The 14970-nt window shown below is 30.7% G+C and overlaps 1 protein-coding gene across 2 annotated transcripts; it reads right to left on the bottom strand.

Moving 5' to 3' along the window:
- Nucleotides 1–2880: 2880 nt before the first annotated feature.
- Nucleotides 2881–4928, bottom strand: LOC129295383 (UDP-glycosyltransferase 82A1-like). 2 transcript variants are annotated; one of them, XM_054933896.1, is made up of 3 exons: nt 4660–4928; nt 4022–4383; nt 2881–3190 (listed from the first exon to the last, which is right to left on the bottom strand). In XM_054933896.1, the coding sequence occupies exons 2-3, from the start codon at nt 4248–4250 to the stop codon at nt 2907–2909; spliced, it is 513 nt and encodes a 170-aa protein (XP_054789871.1). In that variant the 5' UTR covers nt 4251–4383; nt 4660–4928; the 3' UTR covers nt 2881–2906. The 2 variants fall into 2 exon arrangements, with proteins under 2 accessions (XP_054789871.1, XP_054789870.1); XM_054933895.1 differs by having other exon boundaries at nt 4663–4928.
- Nucleotides 4929–14970: the final 10042 nt, after the last annotated feature.

Below are 14970 nucleotides of genomic sequence, written 5' to 3'. Positions count from 1 at the left end.
CGAAGATATAATTTATATGTGCAAGTCGTCTTCCATGCATGCAAGCTTTCTTCCACCAAATGCATGGTTCTTCCAATATTATCACACAATATTTCAAGAATTTTTTTTTTCATTATCCAAAAAATTCCTTTTTTAATAAAATTTTATAATATAACTACAAATTTTTATGAACAATTGTGAACCCAAGAGATATCAATATTCATGACATATTTCAAGAAAAAGTGTGAACTATATATATTCGAGAAAACGTCCAATTCCATAACAATATTCACAATACCAATATATAATTTTTTTTTTATATGATCTGAATTTGGTCATTCCACTCCCAAACTTTATTCTTCTTTGAAATTTTGGTACATATTAGAATAAAAGTAGGTACTTTCGCTCATTTAATTTTTTTTAATTACAAATCCTTTACAAATTTCTTCTGCATATTTAATTTTCCTTATTTTGAATACAAGAAAAGACCATTCCACAGCATTGTTATTTAAATTATTGAACCCATTCTTACATGTTTATGATTCCGGATATATAAAGGCAACCCATTTATATCACCATATCTGAACAAATCCATGGAATAGTGTGCCGGTTTCACAAAAGTATTAATATATTATTTTTGGGTGGCATTATCGAGCACAGTTATTGATTTACACTTTACAATATTATAATCTTAATGTCAGTATGCAACTTGATATATTTTCCCAAACGACTATATTAAATATGTTGAAAAATTTAAATAATTTTATTTAATTGTTTTTCAAAAATTTAACTGAAATTATCCAAAATTTGATTTTGATAATATAATTTTGAAGTAAACATTCTAGATTGAAGTTACATATACTAACAAATTAAAAGTATTCTCACAAAAAAATATAATTCCAAAATTATAACCCATGATGTATATAATTTTCTGTTCTCAACTACTTTGAAAGGGCATGTTGATGTAAAAATTAGAGAAAACATAACTTTCAATTTTTACACTTTGTACTTGATTTGTTGTTGGTCCCTATATTTTATTATTGATGTTTTAAGTCTGTACAGTTTTCTCCATCTGCAATTTAAGTCCCTACACTTTTAAAGGGATGCTAATGTAGCCTTAACGGTGTTAATTATGCTGATGTGAATAATAACACTATTAATTATATAGTGACGTGTCAGTTAGTTGCAAATGTGTATTTTTTTGAGAAAAAAAGAAAGAAAAGTTGATGTGTATTTTTTAATAATTATATATATATATATATATAAGTAGGGTTTAAGGCTACAAGAAAATGTCATGTATTTATTTTTAGGTTCACTGCAATTCTGTGCTTTAGGGTGCATTTCTTGTGATTTTGTATTCTAAGTTAGGTTTGGGGTTGGGTTCAAAATAATTTATTATTTTTTAATGTATATAAAATATATTATTTAGGTTTGGAGTTAGAACAATTTTTTTTCACTTTTTGATTATTAAAAAAAATCCCAAAGGTCCTATTTACATACTTTTTTCAATTTTATCCTTTCTTGATGAACGTAAAGGTATTTAATATAGTTATATCATTATTTAAAAGAAAAGATAAAAATGAAAGTACATATCATTCTTTTACAATATTAAGAAAAAAATGAACATTTTTAATATACATGAAATGGTTAAAAGTGTCTTATAATAAGAATTGAAGGGGGTACATATAAGCTTTCCTTTCTTTTTTTTACCCCAGAAAAAATATACATCGGCCACTAACTGACATATCACCATATAATTAATGATGTTATTATCCATATTAGTATAATTTATACCATTAATGCCACATCAGCACCCCTCTAAAAGTGTAGGGATATAAAGTGTAAGCGGAAAACATTGTAGCAACTTAGAGCACCGAAAATAAAGTGAGGAATCAATAGCAAATTGGATGTAAAGTATAGGGATTTAAAAGTTACATTTTTCTTTAAAATTATCGCATTGTGGTCCGTTCTGGAAAAGCCTATAATTGAAAATAGCCCCTGAAATATGGGAATTCATGGTGAGTACTTGTCTATATAATCCTGATTTAAAATTGGATATTTTAATTTAATGTTATTTCTTTTATATTTTTAATTATTTTTATTTAAACACAGATAATTTTCTTATGGTTACCTTTTTTTTTGAAAAGTTCTTTTTTAAAAAATATTTACAAATTTAAAACTTAAAATATAGATTTTGCAAGATCTCATGGGCATGACAAAAAAAACCAAGGATGGGCAAGTTCAAGTTGTCCAAATAGATACTGAATCAATCTAATAAACTATAAATCAAAACCTCGATTAATTCTATGATAAGTCCGCAGGTTTTACAAAAGTTACTAATTAAAGTCTTATTTTCTACTTATTAATCCGCAATCAACAATAGCTAGACAATAGGTCTTTAAACATAATACTCTCTCTGATCCTTATATTATAAGGATTTGTTAATAACTTTACATACACCAAGGAATTTAGGTAAAGTTAGTTCATGCTTTTAAATTTTTAAAATTATTCTTAATAAAGTTCGTTAAGTAGATCAAGACAATGTGCTAGTTAGAAGGTTGTTTTAATTAGTTAGGGAAGATCACATCAAACGACATTTAGGGAAAACACTTTAGATAACTTACAAATGTCTTGCAAGAACAACCATGAAAAAGAAAAGAAAAGAAAATTTACTAGACATTAACCTCTTGAATAAAATACCACCAAGCACTTGTATCTACTAATAACAAGATTGTTCTAGTTTAACTAGTAGTTTTAAGTTCAAGCTTTAGATATGCAGTAGCAATTAAATTCTCAGAGGAAGGCATGCCTCTCAAAGAGATATCCTCAAGGTGTCAACTGGATTAGTTTGGGTCAAATACACGAGATGCCAAAGTTTAAGCATTAAAAAAAAAAACATCCTGAACAAAATTAAAGGCACATTCTAATTAACAAGCTCCTTTCTTCATGTTTTCAATGAAGGCCTTCAAATTAAGATCTTCCTTCACATGATCATCCCTTCCAATAACAATATCATGCAAATTCCTTAACCTAATTTCCATTTCCACATCCTCCATCACCATTCTCAGTCCTTCTTCCACATCCTTCAGTCCAAGTCCATTGAGCCTCATACCTACCTTCCAAACTTGAACGATGTAAGCACAATTCAAGAACTGATCACCTGCCACAGGATAGCACAGCATCTTGCTGTGGAAATCATGCTGTGGAAATCCTATAGACAAGTATATCAAAGATTTTAGGTTAGATTCTTCATATTATTGCATTCATATATATATATATATATATATTTGTATACATATAAATCATACAATTGCAAGGAAAAAAAAAGTTATGCTTGCTTTATTATAATTTATATGAACTATTGAAATAAGCACTTTTTCGTAAATTAAATATTTCAGTTTTAGTTTCTAGTTTGATAATAAAATATATAAATATATATATATACACTTTAATTTTGTCTCTTAACTATAAGAACATAAGATAAAGAATTTTGGATTCATGTTAAATTGTCTCTAGCTGAATATAACCATAAATCTAACACTAAGTCTGTTAGTAAGAATATCTGATAAATGATGTTGTTCAATGATAAAAATTTGATTGACTTATATTTAGTGTTACGAGTCCCACTTTAGAATATCTTTAAAAAATGTGGTTTATAAATATAACACACTCCTCCTTATTAGTATCTTTTGAGATAGATTTTTTCATGATATCTGCCTCCCAATGAAAATTAAGAGAATAACAAATAAGGACATCATAAGAATATTAATGTCAAGTTAGGACCTTTTCACGATTAAGACTTCCAAATTCATAACTCATTTTCCCTTGTTTTAGTATTGAAATCTTTAAAAAAAATTTTGATTTGACATTAATCTTCTTATCAGGTCCTTACTTATCATTTTCCCATGAATTAAATGAAATAAGTAAGGGATCGAGATCAATCCCCTTGCACTTACAGGTGTTGTATGTATCGATCAACTGATAAGAAATAATTCTCAGAGTTTCGTGATAAATAAATTGAGTTAAATAACTATACAAATACCCGTTTCAGAAATGAGGCCGCATCGAACCGTTTCAGGTATGGAAGCAATCAATCTGTAAGTCGCAAGCATGGCAGGCCAAAACCCAGCAACAACGATACCACACTTGTGGCCAACTTGTATAGCCCAAGAAGCCAGCAATTCAACCACCACACAAACCACCGTGCCGCCACCGCCATCCCGAAGCTCCTGAATCAACTCCTCCAACTGACCAGGCATGGTGTTCTCCATGGCTGATTCAATCCCAAAGAAATCTGCTGTGGCAGTGTCCTTCTGATCAAACCCATCGGATACAGCGACCCACTTGATCTGATCACCACGATGGTGATGATGATGAACGATAATCCGATTGTAGAGCCAAGACCTGGGTAGGGAGGTGCAGGACAATACAATTTAAAAATAAATAATTAAAAAATAATTTTCGAATTTTTTAAAATTAATTACCTTAGGCCAAAAATATATTAACATGAGTAAAATTATACATATTTTTATTTGAAAAAATATATTGAGATGTTTTTATTAAAAATATGCTAATAAGGTTGATGTGAGTTTTAAATTTAGACCTCTAAATATTTTTTATTGAGTCTAGAGAGCTTAAAAAGCTAAAAATATAAGGTATAAGATTGTAAATTTCTCATACTACATGTGCAATTTTTCTCATGTGAGGGGGTGCATTTCCCCCTCCACATGTACGTGGCAGAGCCACTGGTGGAAGCACCATTATTGGTTCGAACCCAAGGTTGAGAAACGCCATGGCTAGCTTCTGCATGGTAGTTACGTGTCCCTGAGCTGGATATGGCACCATAATGATTCTTGTCTTCTTTGAGCTCCTCATATTTCCCATCTCAGGCAAGCAATTATCTTCACAAATATAAGGCATGCTAGTGAGATATATTACTGTTGGCTCACTCTTAATTGCTCATGGTTTGGTTTAGTTTAATTGAATGTAACATTATATATATATATATATATATAAGGTAGCAAGGTACTAGTCAACTAACTATGTGCATGCATGTGAAGTGTGAACTAGGAGGTTTAATTTATATATTTATTTATTAATTAGTTTAGTGAAGCTTATTCTTAGACTACGCAAATACACACTGGTAGACCAGTCAACTTGCACGTGCCTAAATGAGTTATATATGTTGGATTTGCAAACACGCACCCACACTCCACCGCCGGTCACTTTATGGCCGGTGCATTAATTATAAAATTTCTTATGGATTGCGGTGCACTACAATAACCCATGGATATATAGCAGGACTTATTAATGATTTTTATAGGATTAAAGAATATTCTTGACCCTCAATTATCTGTTGAGCAGCGTCATCATGTAATTTTTTCCTTTAACATTTAAAATGATGTATTGGGTTTCCTGTAACTTTGACAATTTTGAATTAAAAATTGCAGAAAGTGAAAAATTGCAAAAAAAAACCCAAAAATACACATAAATACCTTATAAAAAAATTAATATCACTTAAACACCCAAAATAGTGTTATAATTTGTAAGTTTTTTTTCAAATTTATAAATCCTCCAAAAATTTTCAGCTATTTTGAAAAATGTGTTCATTTATAAATAACACAATTTGTGGGGAGATTTATAAATTATCATACTATTTTATGAACTTAATCAGATATTTTTTCTTATAACTAGGGTTCTTATTTGTAATTTTATGTCATTTTCTATAATTTTTAATGTACTCTTTTATAATTTGTTAGGTCAATTAATATTCAAAATTAACTTTTTTTTATTAACTGGTTGCCTAACATATTATTTTCAAATATTGAAAGAAAAATTATACAACATTTAAGTTTAGGATACCAGAAGCTTGAACAAATAGTTTAGAGGCAACAATGCTATTAATTTCTTTTTTATATTATATAAGTTTAGGAGTATTCTGTTTGGTTCTTATTATAAAGACTTGTTAATTATTAATTATTTTACAATAATTAAGAAATTTAGTTATAATCAGTTAATTTTTTTTATTTTTAAAATTACCCTTAATGAAATTCATTGAATAGAGAATAATAATGAGTGAGTTAGAAAATATTTAGTTAATTATATTACAAATATTAAAACAAATAATTAGGATTAAGTCATTTTTTCAAATTTCATTCGACACAGATGACATCTAGTTTTTAACAAAATCAAAAAGGAAAACGCGTTTTTCTTTTCTTTGTTTTTTTTTGATGTGTGAGTATTTTTATTAGAATTTTAAATCAAAGCATGATTTGATGCCTTAAGGAATCGTGTTTTCTACAACCTCCACAAATGGAGTGTGTTTCTCTTGCGGTCTGACTAATATTATAAGATCCACTTGTGAACATTTTTCTGGGTGGGAAAGTGGGTTAGCTCCAATATAGATCATATTTGTATATGTCATTGCGAGGTATTTTTTTTTAATTCCAGATTCCATTCAAATTTTGAAGCATATTCTCGTTGCAAAATATTTTTTTGAAACAATTTTCACACCATCATATATATACAAAGTAAAATGATATTTTGGCCCTTGAACTATAAGTCTATGTGTATTTAAGATGCTAAACTCATTTTTGGTGCATTTTCACCCCTAAGCTTTTAAAATTATAATAATCTTTCCCTACCATTTAACTTTGACTAATAGTAAATTAGAAAATTTATAGAAAATGAGCTTAAAAATTACAAAAAATGATCAAAAGAATCACACAAAATGACCCAAAGTTATTAATTTTAATTTTTTGAGTCATTTTATGTAATTTTTGGGTCATTTTCTCTAATTTTTGGCCCCTTCTGTAGTTTTGTAACCAATTAATAGTTAAAATTAATGGCAAAGGGTGATAGCCATGACTTTAAAAATGATTAGAGATGAAAATATTTAAAAAAAAAATTACAGTCCTAAATACTCCGGGCCTATAACTTAAAAGTTAAATTACAATTTTAGCCTATATTATAAACATATACACCCATTTTCTGATGCTGGTATGATTTGGCTTATATAAAGCTGACACACAACAGCATCTCCTATTTGGTCACCTGTTATAATTTCAGAAACAGTTTTTTCAAAAAAAAAAAAAACCTAATGTGTTTTCTGTCATCAGTTATGAAAAGCCAAAAAGTTTAAAATTGTTCTGCTGAATTAAAAAACTATAACATCTTTTAAGGTTTTGGTATTTTTGTTATGCCAATTAAAACTAGAGAAAAGGTATAAAATATCATACTTTCATAAATGACAATTATGTCAGTAAAATAAATTATTCTTTTACCATTTATTTTATTAATTTAGATATTTTAAAAAAATAATGATTCAAGCATATTTTCTTTCATTTTTTTTAATTTCCAAAACTCATTCTAAAAAATCATTCTATAAAATTGTTTTGAGAATATGAAAATAGAAAACAGAATCAAACAAGTTCAATGTCCACACCACAAAACAAATGGGACATGAAACTTAAACAGATTTGCACTTTATAATATTTTAATATTGGCGTGTTCAAATAGAGTGCACGCGGATATATATTAACCTTTATTGGTTAGGCATGAGTCCACTTTTCACCATGAAAAGGAACTTCGGCAAGATGACTCGGCTCTTTCACAACCACACTTTAGTACTTTATTAATGCTGACGAGATTATCCCCTCCCTAACCAACTTGTTTATTTTTTTTATTGTGTATTTGTTGCACTAAATAAAGATTTTAGATAGGTAGAGTGGTGCTATATAATAATAAAATTTTGTGGTAAAGGGAAAATATGCCCTAGACATTTTTTCATAAGTATAACTGATATCTTTAACTTTTGATTAATGTAACGTTATCTAGAAAGTTTAAAAAATAGTGCAATGTTGTTTTATATTAACATTTGACCAACATTGATCATTAGTAGAATAATTTTGATTAGAGTTAAAAAGGCAATTTTGCCCAAAAAATTATTTTAAAAGAGCAATTAGTATCCTAAACTTTCAATTAATATAATATTTTTTGTGTTATCAATGTTCTAATAAGAAGAAAGATTCAACAATCAATTATCAATATTTAAAAATGATTCGTATTTATGGATTTTAACTAGAGGCCTTGCGCAAGGTTGACTAAATGCAAAACCAGCTTTACCCAAACATCTCATGATCAACTTGCCCTTGATTAGAGTCTAGACTTGCTCTTATTTTATCCATAAGCAAATCCAAAAATAAGTCCCTGAGTATATTTGAGTTTGTGTAGGCTTAACCATAAGCAAATACAGACTTGCTTGAACCTGTCCATGGGCAATATAGGCTAGCCCAAGCTGAGAGGGACAAGTTAAGATGACCTAGACTAAATATTTAGGGACAGTGAGAACAAAACCACTTTACCACTCGTAATACCCAGTTGCTTATTTAAGTTGTGAGCAAAGGACTTTAGTGAAGCTACTTAGGAATGTCCTAAAGGCATCCGTTACAACTCATCCACTAAAGGGAGCAAAGCTTCCATCAAACATTTAGGATATCAATTTCTTCTTCAGACAAATTCCAATGCAAATTTGCTCTTTAACTATCAAAATTGTTCAATAGTCAATGTTTGTCAAACATTACTAAAGGACAACAGTGTACCATTTTTAAAATTTTTAGAATAACATTATGTCAATTGAAAATTAAAAGTACTAACTACACATGGTAAAAAATTTCTAGGATAAATTTACCCTTCAACCTTTTTCTTTATGTGGAAAGCTGGCCTATGTTATTATTTTGGGAAGTTTGGAGAAACCACAAACTGATTAGTAGGCAACAAAAGAAGTTAGGATAAAAGTTAAAAAAATTTAAGTTATAAAATACATATACCAACTTTTTTTGTTCTAATATAGCAAGATTAATTATATATTGAAACAAGGGATACTTGATTGATAACAAAATCCTGATGTTCCTTAAAGAATATCTAAACCTGCATGTGGCAATGTTTTCAACACTAACTTTTTAATTAATGTCCTTTTGCAAAACTAGACCTTCTTTTTTGATGGTAAAAGACTATTTTTACTACATCTTTTTTTGTTTTTTGTATTCTAGTACACTTTTCTTCACCTGCAACATTAGTCTTGAATGTATCATGGTAAAAATAAAATGATCAAAATGTGGAGGGGAGATGGGTCAACCATGTTCATGATAGGAAAAGTAATTTAGTTCATGATATTAGGATAAATTATGATTCATGAGACTTTTTTAAGGATGTGGTGATTATCATATTTGTGACATGTGGTATTAGGTTTGATCATACTTATTATACTAAGAAGAGGATAGTTTAGTTTATTTTTATTCTTATTTATTTAATCCATTCCATTCTCATGTTTTTGAGTAACTAAATGACTCCTAAAACTTCCCCTCGCTCTATAAATGCTTTAGAGCTTCAAGTCAATAGTTTCTCATTTGTTAATTGTAATGTGTTTTTTTTAATTGAAAGATGCATTCATTAATCAAAGGAATAATACAAAATTTGAGGCCCTATATTATCATTTGCCATTGCCTCCTAATCTAGAGGTGGGGGTAGATTATAGGTACAAAATTGAAATCTAAATTATGTGCTAAATAAGCAAGAAAATCAATAGAAAAGTTATAATTCCTACTAACATAATGAATTACAATATTCCAATCACTCTAGTAAAGCTATCTAGCATCCACAATAATGTCTTGGAAAGGATGCTCCACAACATACCCATATTGTATCAAGTTGATTGGTTGAATACGATCGCTATAAATCTCCAAATCACTAAAACCCATGGACTAGCAAAGTTGAAGGCCTTGAACTATAGCCAAAATCTTTGTAATTGCTGGAGGAACATTAATAATCTTACAACTAAAACCCTCAACCCAATTTCCTCAATCCTAAATAATACCTCCACATCTAATCTTGGTATCAGCCTTCACGAACCCATCCACCTCAAGTCTAACCACATCATTCTCTTGACGAGGTTTAACTTGAGAAATATTTGTCTCAAAATTTAAAACACGAGCCAAGTGAATAAGATCAATATTCGAAGAGGCTTTAAGGAAGGTAGAAAGTGCATAGTAATGATTATCTACAAAGTCTGTATCAAAAACCTTCTTTCATCTTACTACCCACTTGTCCTGACATATATAACCAAACAAAATATCCTAATTCACCTTTTTTGTAAAGCCTTCGTTACATCTTTAGAGAGATTCCAATGAACCTAGTAAGCTCTAGTAAGGTTCATGAAGGTGTTCCAATATCTCTCTTAAACACCTTCCTTCCACTTCTCTACAGTTTCTGGGCAGTCATATATCAAATGCATTGAATCTTCTGAGGAATTGCATCTAAAAGGATAGCTTTGCTCTATTGTTGGTCCTCTTCATTGTCTTAGTTCCACTGTGTGCACTCTTTTATGTTTAAATAGCCACATAAAAGATTTGACCTTCTCAAGAATTAACCAACTCCAAATCTTTTTCCAAATGCTTTTAGTATTCCTTCTTGTACTTACAGATAGAAAACAGTAGGTAGATTTAACCTTAAAACATCCCTCCGATGATTGTTTCCAAAAGTGTTTATACTCTCCTCTCTCCTTACTAGGCGGGTGGGCACAAGTAATGTAGACAATTGTATTAGGTTGGAACCAAGAGTTAAGCTTTCGTAAATCCTATTGACCATTCTGATCAACATAGTCCACTACATTCTTATTTCTATCAATAAGCCCCTCTCTTCTTATTACAAGTTCAATGAGAGGCACATTCATCATAGATCAGTTTTCAAACTAAAATGAAGTATTCCTACCATTTCCCACTTTCCGCCCTAATCCTTCCTTAAATTTACTCCAAAGCTTATAGATTCCTCTCCAAGTGTAAGAAGATTCTCTTTCTCTTACTAATCTTGGGAATGTTAGAGTTACCATACTTATACTTGGCCTTTAAGACATATACCCATAAAGCATCTTCATTAGTCATAAGATTCTAGGAAAGTTTCATAATGAAAGCCTCATTTTATTGTCAAAGGTTTTTATTACCTAGATCTCCATCCGTCCTTTCGTGTATCACATTATCCTATGAGATAAGATGGATTTTCTTGTTATCCCTTTCATTACCTCACAAGAAATTATGAATCTAATATCCATGCTTGTTTAGGAGTTTTTTTAGAGGAGAATAGTCTTCATGTGGTATAAAGGAAAGGCTACCAAAATAGCCCTTATGAGGGTTGTCCTACTAGTCAAATTAAGGAATCTTCTTTTCTAACTAGAAAGCCTTTTCTAGGTCTTATCTATAATAGGGGCAAAAAGCACAGAAGAAGCCCTCTTATGAATGAGAAGATTGCCTAAATATTTTCCCATATCACTAGTTAAAACCATACTTGTCTGCCTACTTTACTCATGTGCTCTTGAAAAGTGTATAGATTTGGAGAAGCACACTCTAGTTTTTGACTTGTTTAGTTTCTGCTCTGATACTGCATAGAACTTCTTCATACATGACATCAGATTCTCTGCTTGACTGGATGATGCTTCCTTAAAAAGGATCAAGTCATCAGTAAAAAAGATATGGGAGATTTTTGATCACTTATAGCAACTTGGATCAAAGTCTAGAGCAGATCCTTAATAACATCTTCAATTACATGATTTAACCTTTCTATACAAAGAGTAAAAATATAAGGAGATATGGGATCCCTTGTTGAATTCCTCTAGTTGGTTTGAATCTTTGTGTAGGAGTACCACTCCATAGGATTTCTTCAAGTTAACTTTGACCCCATTGTTCCTTTCTTTTTCTTAGAAATCTTCATTATATGAATGATTTCTTAGGCACTAATGATGTTATCAATACTTTACTTGCCTGCAATAAAACTACTTTAATGTTTACCTATCAGAGTACCCATCACCTTACATAGTCTCTGATTTAGTACTTTAGATAGGATCTTGTAGCTTACATTACATAGGAGATAGGTCTAAAGTCTTTCATAGTTTTTAGTATATCAACCTTCAAAATTAAGACCAAGTGAGTAGAATTAATATTCTCCATCTTGTCTAGGTTTTTAAAAATGTTCTTCACCCTAGTGCAAACATTATCACTAATAATGTGCCACAATTCATGGTAGAAAAAAGCTTGGATTCCATTTGTTCCTGAAGCCTTGAAAGCGCCAAAGTCAAATATAGCCTCTTTAATCTTTTGGTTACTAACTTCATGATGGATTTCCTTTAAATCACCAGTATTCAAACAAGGAAAATGGTGCCTTGTTAAAAGAACAAGAAGAGCTAAGTTATCCCTTTCAAACAGAGATTTATAATAACTAACTACCATTTCTTTCAATTCCTCTTGATCAAAAATCCACTAATCATTCTCATTCTTCAACCCTTCAATCCTATTACATCTTCTCCTCACTATGGTGGATGTATGGAAAACTTTTCTATTGTTATCTCCCCACCTCAACCAATCACATCAAAAATTTTTAAAACCACTTGAGTTCCTCTTGGAGAAGAATTTTGTTGTAGTCTTTCCATAAAGCTTGTTCCAGTTGGGCTAAAAATTGAGAATCATGATGACTTCTAGCTTTGTCTACCCTTGGATTCTATTCAAGAGGCTTTCTGTAAAGTCCTTAATCAATCCAAACTTTACCATTCTCAATCACACAATCAACAATATAATCATAAATCAATATCAGAATAATAGCCCTTTATTTGTTTTCAAATTATAAGATCCCAACTTCTTAAAATACATATTCAAATAAAAGGGCTAATGGAAGTGCAAATGCATTCATATAACTCAACAAAATACAACATATTTACCCTAAAAAAGGGCATGTACCATGGCTTGTACCACATGCATCATGGCATATAGTACAGAGCGAGGTGCTCTATTTCTGTCTGCGTCATATGCTACAACATGGTACACCATGTATCACGACGCATATGATAGCAATTTTTACTGTTATATAATAGCTCGGAAGATAAACTTTTGTCACTCGTCATTTCCACTTCTGACGTCCGATTGGAGTGATTTAAATGCCCACATGAAGCTTACAACATATACTAGTTAATAGAATAAGTTTAGACTCAATCTAATGGTCTAATCTAAAATATGATACCTGAGGTGCAAAAAGTCACTTTTCTTTCAAAAATTTAAACTCTAAGTGCTTAATTCTCATTCCTTGTCCTATTAGACCACTTCGGGTCTTAAACTAAGTCCAAAAGGATAACATATATCTAATTAAGACTACTAATCATATATATCATTCCATTTACTCAAATTGACCTTTCAACGCCATATTACATACTAGGGGACTTATATGAGGCACAACATACACAACACATATTCACATATATACAATTAGACTTGTTTTACTTTTAATCCTTTGACTCTTATATATAGGGCTCCACCTTACCATATGGAAAAAAATCACAAATGTACTCGACTTTTATAAATGGGGTTTAGTCTCATCATCTGTGTCAAGTTCTTACATATATACACCAACCACAATAAGTTCACATTCAACATATAATCATCATATCAATTCACATATAAAAAAATAAAACAACTTACATATAACATACACTTACTTGATTAGCATTTAGGCCTATCTACTTACCCTCTACTAGAGCACCCTCGACGAGATGCAACATCATATATATATATACAAGCAAGTTTTACATCATAATTCAACACACATTCATTTATGCATCCTAGTTAGCAACTCTACTATCACAACTCATTGTACATTCATTTATACAAATGGTAGTCATATCGTTATCAAGTAAGGCTACTCTTTCCTTAATTCCTTTCTCGGCCTTCTTGTGCTTTCTTCACCTATCTTCAAAAGTAACGGAGTGAGATATACATAAACAATTATTTGTTAGTTAGAAAAATCATAAACAAGTGATAAAGTAGCATGTGCTTTAGTAAAAGTAATATACATGAACTCATTCTCATCAATCTCATTATGCTCATGCTCATACATTCTTGGTTCCACCTAATAGAGTAATCTCTATGCATCTAGTCACATGGAACAAGGCCCACTATACCACTACTCAAACTAGGTAATCCTCTTCGTGTATGGGTGGTCTCCTAAGTTTGTCATAGAAGAGTTAAACTCTATGCTCTGGATCATCAAGACTTCCTAGCCTTATATAGAGTAGAACCACGACCCCCTACCCTAGTCTAAGGTAACCTCGTGGATTATTCCATATCCTAGGCCTGTTGTGAAGGAGTTAAGCTCTACACTTTAGATCATTTGGACCTCCTTAAGGTAGGGTCGTGTCCCCCAACCATAATCTAGGGTATTCTTGCGGATGCGATACATGTTAATGCACATTCCACCTCAAATTCATTTCAATCAATACTCACATACACGCATGTATATTCTTTCATAATACTGCTATTCTATTAGTTCACAGAATAATGCACAGTTATATATAAAAATATTTGTAAATAATTTCATAAACAAATAAGTAAAAGGGTTACTCCAATTACCTTTAACCCTTGCCACTAAGGGTTATCAATCACACTAAACTCCTAAGGGTGTAGATTCTCATGAGCAATGCTATAAGTGCACAATCGACACAACACAGTACCCCTCAGTCAATTCTCAATACTTGGCACAGGTATTGATTCAACTAAATTGAATCCTTTAACACACAAAATAGTTCAATTGAATCCTTTTTGAATTCATTATCCATTATATATAGTCATTGGCCCTATAGGCTATTCAAATGACCATAACAACTTCCTAACATATTCATTCACCTAATTTCACCATTTAACCTAACTTTCTTAGGCTAATTGAGCCCAAATCCTTAAAGCTTTAACATCCAACTCCATACTAGTCACAAAACCTTAGTTCTGTATTTGATAGCTCATTTTAAATCTTTCTTTTAGGTTACAATACCTTAGAACTTCATGATTTGATTTCTTAACTAGTGAAATTCAACAAGAACAGGGTAGAAATGGAGTATAAGGTTGTGCGATACTTACCTAGCAAGTCACTAATTGAAGCATACTCCAAACCTATAGATATTGCTTG

This window comes from Prosopis cineraria, unplaced genomic scaffold (genome assembly GCF_029017545.1).
Source record: "Prosopis cineraria cultivar Desert tree isolate PC_DT_omini unplaced genomic scaffold, ASM2901754v1 PC102, whole genome shotgun sequence".
Classification (NCBI taxonomy): domain Eukaryota; kingdom Viridiplantae; phylum Streptophyta; class Magnoliopsida; order Fabales; family Fabaceae; genus Prosopis; species Prosopis cineraria.
Note: the sequence above shows the minus strand (reverse complement) of the source record. Positions and strands in the feature narration are given on the sequence as shown.